A 14,214-nucleotide genomic window follows, 5' to 3' on the forward strand; every position below is an offset into this window, starting at 1 on the left:
ACCCCAAATTGGCACCCCTTTCGGTATTTCTTTAATTTCAATTGCTAATGGATAAATTGCAAGCCGAGATTTCACGATCTCCTTGGCTAATTCAAAAGCCCCTTGCTGTTCCAATAATCAGCAAAGCATTCGGGCAAATCGCCCCTTGATTTTCACCCAGGACTTGCTCTAATAGAACCCCAACTGGTCAAATGCTGCCCCAAATTCACAATAGATGGGCTGGCATCTGAAATCCTCACAATTCCACGAATTTCCGATGCTGATTTCAGTGTACAATGCCTTTTATTGATGGCACGGGTCCCAATGTGGCTGCGAAATTTAGGGTTTACAGCAGTTTACTCTCTACTGTCCACCAAATTTGGTTGTACTCTGCTACCAATGGCTAAGAATTACTAAGAATGCTAGAGCATAGACTGGAGGAGATGAGAGAATGCTGTAGAGAGAGAGAAAATCAGCTGAAATGTATCTTTTGATTCGTAGCTCTGATGACAAATCTGATGGCACCAACAGCTTCAAAAGGGGAGTAGAACACCAGCTCCGCTGACGAGCCCTCCTCCTCTGCCGCCGCCTCTCTTGAGGCAAAAGAGAAATCCTGCTGCCCCCTGTCCTGTTGTGGCACACGGTCAGTCGTTGTCGCCTCTCAGAGTCAAATCTGATCACCTCCTCTCCCTCTTCCAAGCTCTGAATGGCTGCAATTCCACTTCCACCACCCTCCAACAGCCTTCTCCCTAGTTGCATGGGAAAGTTTTGCCAAGTGGCAACCTTCCTAATGCATTTTCAGCCATTAAATTAATTTTTCAGAATTAATTAATTTTGAAAATTAATTTCAATCCTTTTGACCCTGCCCAAAATTAAACATGTCCATTTGTAATGAAATGGGCTAGGCCATTTGCACCTTGTGGTTCCCAACCTCTGTTGACCATTAGACTAGCATTAATTAATTAATTACTGCTAGTCCCTAGTATCACCACGGACACTTAATGGCCAAACAATTGTCCTAGAGTCCAATATGGCACCAATTGACCACCAAAACCCAGTTGGCATAACTTAACACAACTCTTACCTTTAACACCCACTGCTTTCTCGGGGTCCTTGGCCCATCCCCATGGAATAACTGCCATGTGCATCACGTGCTAACAACCTTGCACATTTAATTAATGACTTAATCAAATGTTACTAGCAAGATTAAAGCATCTCAAAATTTCACATCCCCATGACAAACCTCCCCCTTGAAAACCTTGCCATCGTCCTCGATTGCACTGCATTGGGCCAAAGCAAAAGTATATTGCACTGGAATTTCAATTTGGCATGACAGTCACCACAACATTGGCCACTGTTGTCAAACCATTGCATATGCGCAAAACTTATTGAAAATTTCCAGCCAACAAAACATAATAGAAAACTGAAAAACAATCCAAAACTGTTGCTAGAAACCATTGGATGCATCCATAACTCATGTTTCTCAACCGTTCTGACTTCAAAACCACAGTAAAGCATATTCTTAGCATAAACCATGGCTGAAACTGTCAATGACATTCATTTACATGAGACTGTCCATGGAATCAACTGTAAACCATTAAAAACCGAGCATGACCTGATCATAAACTGATCACAGACTGATATGAGAACTGACAACGAATGGCTGCAAATGTGACTCCGAACTGATCACAAGATGATGGTAAAAAAACTGATCAGAAACTGATGCAAAAGCTTATGCAAAACTAATCCCAAAGTGATCATAAACGGTTCTCAAACTGATCAAAAATTGAGCTGAAACTAATCAGCAATTGGTCTCAAAACTGAGGCAAAAACTCATGCCAAACTGGTCCAAAAACTCATGCATAAGTATAGTCTCAAAGCCACAGTAACAACCATACTCATATACATGTATCTCACAGTGACTAGTACACCGAGTAGTGACCTCATGGCAGATATACTATCAGCACAGTACCTTGGATGCATGTTGAATACATCCGAGATCCACTACATACGAGAGCTGTTTAAGACTGGTGGAGTGGAAGTGCTACCTCCTCCTTGAGCATCAGGCAATGCTCCGGACCCCCACTCTACTGAACCTAAGTAAGCCCGATCCAAAGTCGGCTCTAACTGAAGGCATCGAGATAAAGTTGCAACAACTGAGGATGGTTTGCCAAGTCATCTTCTTCCATCCATTTTGCATCCATTGGTGAATAGTTTTGAAACTTCACCAAATATCTTCTGGAAACTTTAGCTCTAACCTTCCTTTCCTTATGTGCCAAAATCTGCTCGGGTACCAAGATCTCATCTAGTTCCTCAACCTCTAACTGAATTTCAGCAGATACATCTTCTGGCACATCATCACGAAAAGGCCTCAACAAACTGACATGAAAGGCATTGTGTATCCGCCAATGTGGAGGTAATTTCAGCTGATATGCAACATCGTTGATCTTTTCCAACACTTAAAAGGGCCCATAGTATCTCATGCTTAACTTCGGATACAACCTCTCTCTTCCCTTCATCTTTTTCAGATTGCCTTTTCAAAATGCAGCAATACATAATCGCCCTCTGCAAACTGCAAAGCATGTCTATGGCGATCAGCTGCCCGCTTTTGCTTGTCCTGTGATCTCTAAAGTGCATACTTTATCTTTGCATAGGCTGCATCCAAGCCTTCCACAAAGCGATCAGCCTCAAAAATCTTATTCTTAGTGTGCAAAATAGGTGGAACCTTCTTGCCACCCTCAACCACCTCAAATGGAACCTTGTCATTGGAACTATGCACTGTATTATTGTATGCAAACTCAACCAATGGCAAATACTGCTCCCACTGTGTCTTGTGATCTGAAACATAGCACCTCAAAAGATCCAACACTGTGGAATTTGCTTCCTTAGACTGACTATCTATCTGCGGATGGAAGGATGATGAGAATTTCAGCATGGTACCCATATTCTCAAACAACCCCTTGCAAAATAGACTAGTCATCCAAGGGTCTCGATCACTGATGATCGACTCAGGCATACCATGATACTTGAAAATGTGCTGCATAAATAATCGTGCCATATATTCAGCCTTTATCTTCTTTCTCATCAAAATGAAATGGGCTTGTTTGCTAAACCTGCAAATAATAGTCCATATCCCATCATTCCCTGTAGATGTCCTAGGAAGCTCAAAGATAAAGTCCACAACAATGCTCTGCCAAGGCCTATCTGGAATAGGCAAGGGCTGCAACAAGCCCGGCATCTTTTGCCTATCATGCTTTACCTTCTGACATATGATGCATGCCCTAACATACTGCTCTATATCATGCCTCAAAGCTGGCCAATAAAAGAAATGCTCCACTGCCGTGACGATGGCATCAATATCTATGTGTCTTGCATACAGAGGAGTATGACTTTCAATGATCACTCTAGGCCTCAACTGCTTTGTGGCACACAATCGTCCATGCATCAACAGAAATCCATCTCTTAGCATAAAATGCTCATGCCTTTGGCCATTGCAAAGCTGATCATAAACATTAGCAAAGTCTGAATCAGCAGCATATTGCTTTTTTATGGCATCCAACTCAATGTGATAAACCATAGTGACGGCTGAAATTTGTGGCTTACGTGACATTGTATCAGCCACAACATTTTTTTTACCATCAATGTGTACAATTTGAAGATGAAACAGAGAGAAAATTTGCCCATCTCATATGCTTCTCTAACAACTTTGTTTGCGTCAAAAAGTACCTCAAAGTCTGATGGTCTATCTGCACTGTAAAATCAGCCCCCAACAAATAATGTTTTGACGTAGACAGTGCATGAATTACAGCCAAGAGCTCTTTCTCATAAACCTATAAATTCCTCTCTGCACCGTGGAGAATTCAACTCTCATAACATGCATCACACTGAACCACAAATGACTTCCTTAGATCAAGCAACACAAGCACAAGATCTGAAGTCATCTTTTCCTTCAACCAATCTAATGCGTATCTGATGATATCCACTTTTCAAATCTATGCGGCTGAATATTGTTGCCCCCTACAATCTATCCATAACATCATCGATCTGAGGGATCGAAAAGCGGTTCTTTATCATGATCTTGTTCAGAGCACGATAGTCAATGCACATACGCCATGAACCATCCTTTTTCTGCACCAAAAGCACTAGAGAACAGAAAGAAGATGAGCTGGGCTGGATCAGCCCTTTTTCTAACAGCTCATTTACCCAACTCATAATTTCCTCTTGTTGGGCTGCACCGACTCTATAGGGTGGTTTATTAGGAGGCTACTTCCAAGGATAAGATCTATACCATGATCTTCGGGTCTTTCAGGTGGTAGCTGCCCTGGAAGAGACTAAGAGAAGCAATCAGCATACATTTTCAAAAACGACATGCGATCCTTCTCTAATTTCGACATATTCCCAACATTCTCACTATCATCCTTATCCTTAGCAAAAACTAAATACGCTGAAAGATGATTTTTCATTACTTTAGAAATAGTAGCTCTGCAGATATAACAGGGACAGATTTCCCTTTCAACTTTACATCAAGTGTGAGTGTCTTTCCCTTATGATGAATAGTGATCTCTTTTGCATATAAATCAATGACTGCATGTATACGGTGGCACCATGGCATACCAAGCAACACATCACAACCCTCAAGTGGAGCAATGTAAAACTCTTCATTGTCCACATATCTCTATATGTGCAATCGAAGCTTTCCAATGAGTGGTGTGACAAGTTCTCATGACCCTTACATGCCATTTCAACTTCCCCCATGGCTCCCATCTCATCCTCTTTGATGCCATGTCAGTAGAGATGAAGTTGGCTCGTGCACCATTATCAAAGAAGATCAATGCATGCTGATCCATAATTTTGCCCCATGCTCTACACAACTCGGTAACATCATTATTGGGCTGATCACTAACAACATCGGGCACCAATCTCACTGATGTTTTGGGCCTTTTACCCTTAGGATCTCCCTGATTTTTTGATTTTGCAGCTTATTGCCTATTGGGACAGTTCTTTGCAATATGGCCCTCCTGTTCACAAATAAAGCATTTATTTGCAGCCATCAATTCCCTATGTTGTGCCAATGCTGTTTTGGTCTCTTTTCAAGCTGGTTTTCAGATATCCCCTTTTCCCAACCTTAAACAACTCTTTATTCAGCTTCTTCCTGCTCTCTTGGAAGCCCAAATCCTTTCCACGCAACAAAGCATCGGCTGTAGCAGCAGTCTCTATGAGCTGAGACATGCTAGACACGGTGGATTTTATGCAAAAATCCCTAATTCCTTTGGGCAACCCACATAGATATCTTTCCACTTGCTCATGAAGGGGTACGGCATGATAAGAAGTAACGGGCAGCAATGCATCCCAAAACTTCTTATTGTATTGCTCTAAATTCTTGCATTCCTTTGCATCAAGCTTGTTCCACGCTATCATGATGTCCACCTCAAAGGTACTAGTCAACCAATTCGATGCAAACATTTGCTTGAATTGTACCCATATTAAAGTGCTCTACCTTGCATCAAGAGCGTGGACCCACACTGCAACGCATTCCGCTTCAAGAAAGTGGTTGCCTTTCGAATCTTAGAGGATTCGGTGAAGTTTCCCCCTGAATAGGCTGCATCAAACTGCTAAATGAAGGTCAAAGCTTTCAATCTATCTTGTGTACCACTGAAGGACTCAAACTTCACTGCTTTTCCACCCTCATCATAGTCTTTTGCTTCCCCTTTGGGAGTCAAGTTGTCATACACTGGCTGTTGCAAAAAGGGTGCATTTGCTGTATTTACATCATGACCATTCCTTGAGCCCCATAAGCATTCAGGGGTGCAGATGCATTGCCAAACATTCCACTTTGTGCCCCAGGCATCAAGCCAATGCTACCATACATAGGGTTTTGCACATTTCCAACCATACCCGAAAACAATGGACCTTGCACACCATGCATTGGTTGCTACATACCATAGGGATTTGTGCCATGCATTCCCGTATGCGGCCCTTGGCCAACCATTGCATGAAAAATTGTGCTACCACCAAAGCATCCTGGCTGCCCCATCATAGCATCCATGCTCGGCTGTCCAAAATCCATTTGATTGGCACTTCCATAGTAGCCTTGCATTTGCATTCCTTACCCCATAGGTACCAACTGTTTAGCTTCATTGGCCTCTTCAAGAGCTTCAAGTGAAGAATTTGGCACTACTTTTGGTGCACCTTGCTATCCCAAAGATGTAGAAGTTGACTTCTTCTTTTTGCCCTTGTTGTCCTTCTTCGAAGCATTCAAAAATCGGGTGAACTGAGGATCCTTTGATAATTCAGCAAAGAGATTTGCTGATGTCCTCATCCGATTCTTGAACTGGTCATCAAATTCCTCTTCACTTTGCTGGTCATCTACCTCATGACGGCTCGAAGGCCCTGCATCTTGCCCAACAACAACATTTTCAGCTTGTTGTCCATCATGAGAGCCTTGTCCAAGATTAGGCATTGCATTTCCTTCATTCCCATGAGAATGTCCATACTGAGAGGCATTATCACTACTTGATTCCATCTCACTGTATGAAGACATGTTGCTGTAATTTCTCAGCTGAGCACAAAAATCAGCACTAGCACAAAGCTTTGGCTTGCAATCAGGTGCCTCGGCCTCACCAAATCAAGAGATTGAGTGATTATCCCAGCAATGGAACCATGTAACCAACCTTGCTTCTCGGAAAGGGTGGTTTAACCTGATTAAGCACTTAATTACAGCAATTAGCAAATGAACATAAACTGAAATGCTCACTTTACCTTCATAAACTTGGACAGGGGACACCCTGTTGGCCCCAAAACCGGCGCCCCTTTCGGTATTTCTTTAATTTCAATTGCTGATGGATAAATTACAAGCCGAGATTTCACGATCTCCTTGGCTAATTCAAAAGCCCCTTGCTGTTCCAATAATCAGCGAAGCATTCGAGCGAATCGCCCCTTGATTTTCACCTATGACTTGCTCTTATGGAACCCCAGCTGGTCAAATGTTGCCCCAAATTCACAAAAGATGGACTGGCATCTGAAATCCTCACAATTCCACGAATTTCCGATACTGATTTCAGTGTACAATGCCTTTGACTGATGGCACGGGTCCCAAGGTGGCTGCGAAATTTAGGGTTTACAGCGCAGTAAACTCTCTGCTGCCCACCAAATTTGGCTGTACTCTGCTACCAATGGCTGAGAATTACTAAGAATGCTTGAGCATAGATTGGAGGAGATGAGAGAATGCTGTAGAGAGAGAGAAAATCAGCTGAAATGTATCTTTTGATTCATAGCTCTGATGGCAAATCTGATGTCACCAACAACTACAAAACGGGGGTAAAACACCAGCTCCACTTACGAGCCCTCCTCCTCTGCCGTCGCCTCTCTTGAGGCAGAAGAGAAATCCTACTGTCCCCTGTCCTGTCGGCAGCACGCGGTCAGTTGTCGTCGCCTCTCAGAGTCAAATCTAATCACCTCCTCTCCCTCTTCCAAGCTCTGAACGGCTGCAATTCCACTTCCACCACCCTCCAACAGCCTTCTCTCTAGTTGCATGGGAAAGTTTTGCCACGTGGCAACCTTCCTAATGCATTTTCAGCCATTAAATTACTTTTTCAGAGTTAATTAATTTCAACCCTTTTGACCCTGCCCAAAATTAAACATGTCCATCTGTAATGAAAATTGGCTAGGTCATTTGCAACTTGGAGTGGTTCCCAACCTCTATTGACCCTTAGACTAGCATTAATTAATTAATTAATGCTAGTCCCTAGTATCACCACTGACACTTAATGGCCAAACAATTGTCCTAGGGTCCAACCTGGCACCAACTGACCACCAAAACCCAGTTGGCATAACTTAACACAACTTTTGCCTTTAACACCCACTGTATCCTCAGGGTCCTTGGCCCGTCCCCATGAAATAATTGCCATGTGCATCAAATGTGCTAAACAAATGTTACTACTAGCAAGATTAAAGCATCTCAAAATTTCAGGTCCCCGTGACACCATATCTTAAGCTTAGCAAAGCAAATTGCCCAAAAGATGATAAGGCAACCAGCTCTATGAAGGGTATTCCTTATGCTTCAACTTGTGGTTCACTCATGTATGCTATGGTTGCCACTAGACCTAACATTGCTCATGTAATGGAAGTTGTGAGCAAGTTTATGTCAAATCCTGGCAAAGCACATTGGGAAATAGTGAAATGCATCTTATGTTACCTTGAGGGCACACAAAGAAAATGTATTTGCTATGGAAAGGATACGTTAGATTTGCAAGGGTATTGTGATGCAGACATGGCAAGTGACTTGGATACTCGCAAGTCTACTAGCGGATACATATTTACCTTGATTGGTGGAACAGTTTCTTGGTGCTCTAGATTGCAAAAGATAGTAGCACTCTCTACCACTGAGACTGAATAAATTTCAGCCACTGAAGCTTCAAAAGAAGCTGTTTGACTTGGTCATTTGGTCAAGGATTTATCATTTTGGGTTGTCCACCAAAACACTTATATTTGGATGTGATAGCCAAAGTGTTGTATGCCTGGCTAAAAAATGCCATGTTTCATGCACGTACCAAACATATTGATGTTCAGTATCCCTTTATCAGACAAGTTCTAGACGATGGTCTAGTCACAATGACTAAGATCAAATCACAAGATAACCTTGCAGATGTTCTCACTAAAAGTTTTGCAAAGGCTCAACATGAGCATTGCATCAGACTTGTGGGAGTTGGTTAAAGGTTTGATTAGGACCTTTAAGTGGGAGGTTGTTGGGTGTAAAGGCCCCTTATGCTCTCTTGTGTGTATATTACTTTACAATGTGAACTCACCCTTGCGGGTGTAAGTGTACCGTACCCTAAGGATAAATACATTCTTTTATTCTTTGTCTACCACACTAGTACACACCTATACGTTGACTCTCATTCTCACACTCACTCATTGTTCACTAAACTCCTACTGCGCCTCAATTGACATGTGTGCTCTCTTTGCTTCCGCTCGTACTCATCAAGGCAAATAAAGCCTACTCAACTTTTCATCCTATGATGATTCAAATATATGAATGAGCATCAAAAGGGATTGAAAACACAACTACTTGCACTAATAAATTGAGTGAAAGGAATATTGAAAGTAAAGCAAGCTAAGAAGAGACACGCACTAATAAATTGAGTGAAAGGAATATTGAAAGTAAAGCAAGCTAAGAAGGGACAAAAGGCCAAAGTAAGACAAACACAGAGGAAAAAAAGAAGAGCAAACTGGTTAGAGAGTCAAATGCAATGAAACAAAGCATGTCCAAGAGAGTGACAACCACCAAAAGTAATATATAGGAACAAAGGTGCCCAATATACTAAATTCTTTGTCCTCTAAATCTAGGACCACCAACCACTCTAATCACTCCCACCTGCACTCCATACACTGCCCCTTGTCAACAATCTCCCCTCAAAACTAGGAGACCATCAAACGAGAGAGTCATGAGAGTTTATTGAACAGTGAGCTCTTGGTGAAGCAAGATTACCTCTAAGTATGTTGCCTTTGCCACCGCTCATGTTGCTTCCACTACAAGATCTATGTACAAAGCATCTACATACAACGCATTTATGGTTATGAGAAAAAATCCATGCAACCTATTCGAAGGTTTTTTTTTTAAGAATTCTTTAACCCAATTGCTTCTAGCCCATCGTAAAGAGTTAGAACTAATACTAACTGCAACTCACAGTTATAATAAAATCGACAAAAGAAAAGAGAACCCAAGGAAGATAGAAGGGATCTTCAAATCTTTACTGCATCAGTATAACAAAGATTTGTACAATTATCAACTCTATCTAGCACTTCAATTGTCTCACTAACACATCCGAGACAACTTTTTCCTCTATCTCGATCCACCTTGAGCAATCTTCACCTCAATCAAGCTACAAAGACTCTGGCTCACCTCAAGCTTGCATGCACTCAACGCACACGTAGACTCGCTCACTACTCTTCACAAGTCGACATGAACAAAAGATGATGCTGATGGTCATGATGATGATGATGATGATGATGATAATGATGATGATGCCAAGCTAAACAATACCACAATGAAAGCCACCTTACCCGCCACAATTCATTGATTGAAAACCAAGAGTGGCTTTTAATAGCCCAAAACTCATCATAAAAACTTTTAAGATAAAGTAGGTTAACTCATTAAAATCCACTTTTTGACCATTAAAATGACAATCTAGGGTCATTTTAAATGTCTAAAACTTTGGTCGATTATGTTTTCATGGTTTGAGCATACATCTAAAGCATATGACTCTTTTATATTGCCAAAAAGTATTTGTTCTATCGAGAAAACTACCGGCATGTTAGAGGCTCACTACATCTATGTAGGGGAGATGGATGTATGGAGAGTACCTTGCAAGCACTTGGCTCTCTATGGCATACCACAATACGGGTCTCATCACCTTGCATATGGGCATGGCTAAGTGGGCTTGGGCTTTCAATTGGCTACCTAGAGTGGGGATGCAGAGTGCAAGTGAGTACCCAAAGAGGGGAGAGGGCTGCCATTTCAATTGGATTGAGAGCTGAGAGGGTTGTGTTGTGATAGAGGGTTTTGACACCCTACCCTTGCATAAGCTCGAGAACATATTCCTTAGAGGTATGGATCCCCCTGCCCATTCAAGGGATTGTGGCAACATGTTAGGTCCATGAAATGGGTGTGCAAGGTGGCTTCTGGCTTGAAGGACAGCGTGGTGCCAAGTTGAGATGGTCCAGCATGAATGTACAAGGCTTGGACCAAGGGGGCGTCAAAAGATGACGTACCAGCAAGACAATAGGTTTTGCAGGGAGAAACACGGAGTGAACTTGGCAAACATGGAGAAGAGAAGAGAGGAGAGAAGAAACTCTAATGAATGGAATGATGAAGTTCTGAATCATGGAGTGAATGTGATACAAGGGAACAAGGGTGTCATAGCACAAGGAAAATTATGAAGACAGCCACGAACCACGAACCACAATGTCCTCCTGAAGGGGTGTGAGGGTAGTGGAGAGGCTGGAGAGAAGAGGTGACGGACTGAATGAATCAGCCGTAAGGCATAGTTAGTCTAGGATAGTGCCTCTTTTTGGGGCTGCAAACCCTAAACACAAAATACAGAAATCCAAAAAACGCAAACTGCGAGTAAAGGATGAAGGGTTTCTCAACACCCCCTCTCAAGCCCGAAAAGGAAAACAAGAGAAGAGTGAGATGAAGATACAATGCTACATGTTAAAGAATGCTCATGCAACAGGTGCCACTTGGACAGTGTCCCTCGTGGGAAAATTGTTCACTTACCCAAGCGCCCTAGTACAAAGATAATGAAATCATGCAATCCATAGGAGAAATGTTGGACTTTGTGTGGTGTGAGAACCATAAGGATATGCCCATACTCGATCTCGTGAGGTGGCTCCATGTTGACCAAGGAATGAAGAAGATCCACCTGTAATCTGAGAATAGCACCTGAAAGGAGACCTTTGAAGATAAGTCAAAAGAAAGGATGAGCAGTAGAACCTAAAACTCAACCTCGGGAGAGAAGCCACTAGCTCCATGACTCCATGCTAGAAGGAATACGAAGACCTAGCCACCAAGTTGTAGAAGTAGGAGCCCTCTTTGAAGCCAAAGAAGAACTGGAAGCCCCCTTTGAGGACGAAGTAAGAAAATCCCCCTCTAAATCCCAATCTAAGAGAGAGAGGGAATACAACCAATCATGGCTCACGGACTGTGAAGCATTTGAGGACGAAGAAAGTGCCGCCGCTTGTGCCAAAGAAGGTGTCTAGGGCTCGGAAGAAGAAGCCGAAAAGCACCCAGAAATAGCCTCTCAAACCTGAGTGGAAGAGGGAGGGAAAGGAGGAGGCTCGGGATGAGCCAAGGGTGGGAAACAGTCACGGACTCTAATAAGAGTGGACTGTGGAGAAGATATGGGCCATGGAAGACACTATACCCGAAAGTGGATGGGAGAAACCTCCTCGCAGTGGGGTAGTCTCCAAGAGGGCTTATTGACTCGTAAGGTCTTAGAGCCTCCATGTGCTCGAAAGGACTTAGTGCGACTCGGGTACAGCTTATTGCCTTGAGCATAATACTCTGATAGTAGTGTAGAACGATCTCTAAGGCCCAAAAAGAAGAGGTAACACAAGGAGTGCTTGGTGGAAGGCGCATATACTCCAAAGAGATAGAGAGCAAAAGTCGAAGTCAGCAATCTTCGGTGGATTGACCATTCGTAGTGCAATAGTAGCACCTAGTAGAAGGACAATCTGTCGGTGGAGATGCTATGGTACTAGTGTGGCAAATTGGAGAATGAAGGCTAGGAGGGAAAAAAAGGATATCTCCTAATGCGCAGCAGAAATGATAGAGAAATCAAATGTTAATGCCGAACCCGCTACCGGTCTTTGTTTTCTTTGGAGTGGAGGATCTTTGCCGCTGTTTGAGTAGAAATAGCTATGATACCATATCAAAAGATAACATACCAGCAAGACAGTAGGGTTTGAGGAGAGAAACACAGAGTGAACTCGATAAACATAGAGAAGAGAAGAAAGGAGAGAAGAAACTTTAATGAATGGAATGATGAAGTTCTGAATCATGGAGTGAATGTGATACAAGGAAACAAGGGTGCCGTAGCACAAGGAAGATGATGAAGACAGCCACAAACCACGAACCGCAATGTTCTCCTGAAGGGGTGGGAGGGTAGTGGAGAGACTGGAGAGAAAAGGTGATGGACTGAATGGATCAGCCGTAAGGAATGAATGAGAGAGTGGCCTATAAATAGGCATAGTCAGTCTAGGATAGCGCCCCTTTTTGGGACTACAAACCCTAAACACAAAACGCAAAAACACAAAAAATGCAAACTGCGGGTAAAGGGCTTCTCAACAGGGGTAACCCACGACAAGATCTATTGACTAAAATTGTAAGGACCTAAGTCATAAAGCCTAAAAAATAATTTATGAGAACTAATATATGATACATAAGTTATGAATATACATCATAAGCCACAATATGAAGTATAAGACGTAAAACTTCAAAGGTGGATCGAGAGGTTCAATGATAGGACTCTGAGACAACCAAAGAACTCATTGATCTCTAAATTGATACAAGTACTACCTTAGCTTTTCTTGCCTATGCAAGACTAGGGTTTGTTAGCAAATCCTGCATAAACTTAGTTTCGTCTAAATTTTCAAAACAGAGTTTGTTTTGTTTGATATCAACCACAACTGCTTACACTCAGCAGTCAGACCGCTTCAACAGTTGGCTAAGTCTAGAAGTGTGCTTTTTGCAACCTCTTCAAATTTGGAAAGTTATAAGCACCTCAAACCCTAAATTAATCGCTTTCTGAATCTGAGACTTTGTCTTGGTTTGAGGATGAGTTGTGAGATTGGAAGATTTCTTAATCACCTTATTCTTATTTCCGTGTTTGAGAGAGAACCGTATCCTTATTGAAACCTAAGTTCTTTTCATAACCCTCCTTTTACAATCCATGCGGTTGACAACCTCAAACATCATTGCTACACAATTATGGTGCTCACTAATTATATGCATGCAATTACAAAACTCATGCACTGGGAAACGAGTGTCTTAGCAGTTTGGTTCCCACTCCACTGTATGCTTCAAGCTGGCCGCTGTTTTGAACTATCCTACCCTCGACATTCTAAACACTAGAGCATAAAAGCATACTACACAGACATTCGAAACAGTAGAACGTCACAGAAGAACCATAAAAGCATGCCACACAGAGCCACAAGGAGCAAAAAAAAACAGGAAACCATGGGAGGCCAACCTCTTCATATTCTTTCTTGGATGCTTCTGCGGGCTTCATAGCTGCAGCAGCCAACCGTCTACTCTCAGAGCACCTTGCTAGGCTTAGCAGACCATAGACTTCCTTGATCGACCTAGGGCAGAACGAGTAAACGGGAGTCCAATAATGTAAAAGTTTCAAGTTAAACGTTCGTAGAAGCACCAGACAAGGAACCCCAAGCGGTAGGCTTAAGAGACCAGTACCAGTCCTGTAGCCGACGCTCGGGAAAAACCTAGGTTTAATCCCACCGTTAAATTTTGAAATTCACCTCTCCCTCTAAAATTACCTTCACAATTTGAAGGATTTTAATAGGTTTTTCACCTTTTGGAAAATTCAAGCACTAATTATAGCCCTTATGAGCAAGAATCACCTAGTGTCCAAGAAATTTCGAGGTTTCATGTTGTAGAATTTTCAAGACAAGAGGGCTTAAAACTTTGAGCTTTATAAAAATTTTAGTTATAAAAAT

The 14,214-nt window shown here is 42.3% G+C and overlaps 1 protein-coding gene and 1 pseudogene across 2 annotated transcripts in view; both read right to left on the reverse strand.

Annotated features, from left to right (window-relative positions):
- Nucleotides 1-13,962, reverse strand: part of LOC148011085 (mitochondrial import inner membrane translocase subunit TIM10-like) — a 52,145-nt gene extending 38,183 nt beyond the window's left edge. Inside the window, exon 1 of one of the 2 annotated variants that reach the window (XM_087671697.1) lies at nt 13,731-13,962. In XM_087671697.1, the coding sequence (XP_087527823.1) occupies nt 13,731-13,738 (8 nt within the window). In that variant the 5' untranslated portion in view covers nt 13,739-13,962. The remainder of the gene's footprint in view (nt 1-13,730) is intronic. The other variant, XM_087671695.1, reaches the window with a different exon arrangement.
- Nucleotides 1,984-2,620, reverse strand: LOC148011087 (uncharacterized; annotated as a pseudogene).
- Nucleotides 13,963-14,214: the final 252 nt, after the last annotated feature.

The sequence above is a fragment of the Lygodium microphyllum genome, chromosome 29, assembly GCF_053477565.2.
Source record: "Lygodium microphyllum isolate KBCC chromosome 29, Lygodium_microphyllum_v1.1.10, whole genome shotgun sequence".
Lineage (NCBI taxonomy): Eukaryota > Viridiplantae > Streptophyta > Polypodiopsida > Schizaeales > Lygodiaceae > Lygodium > Lygodium microphyllum.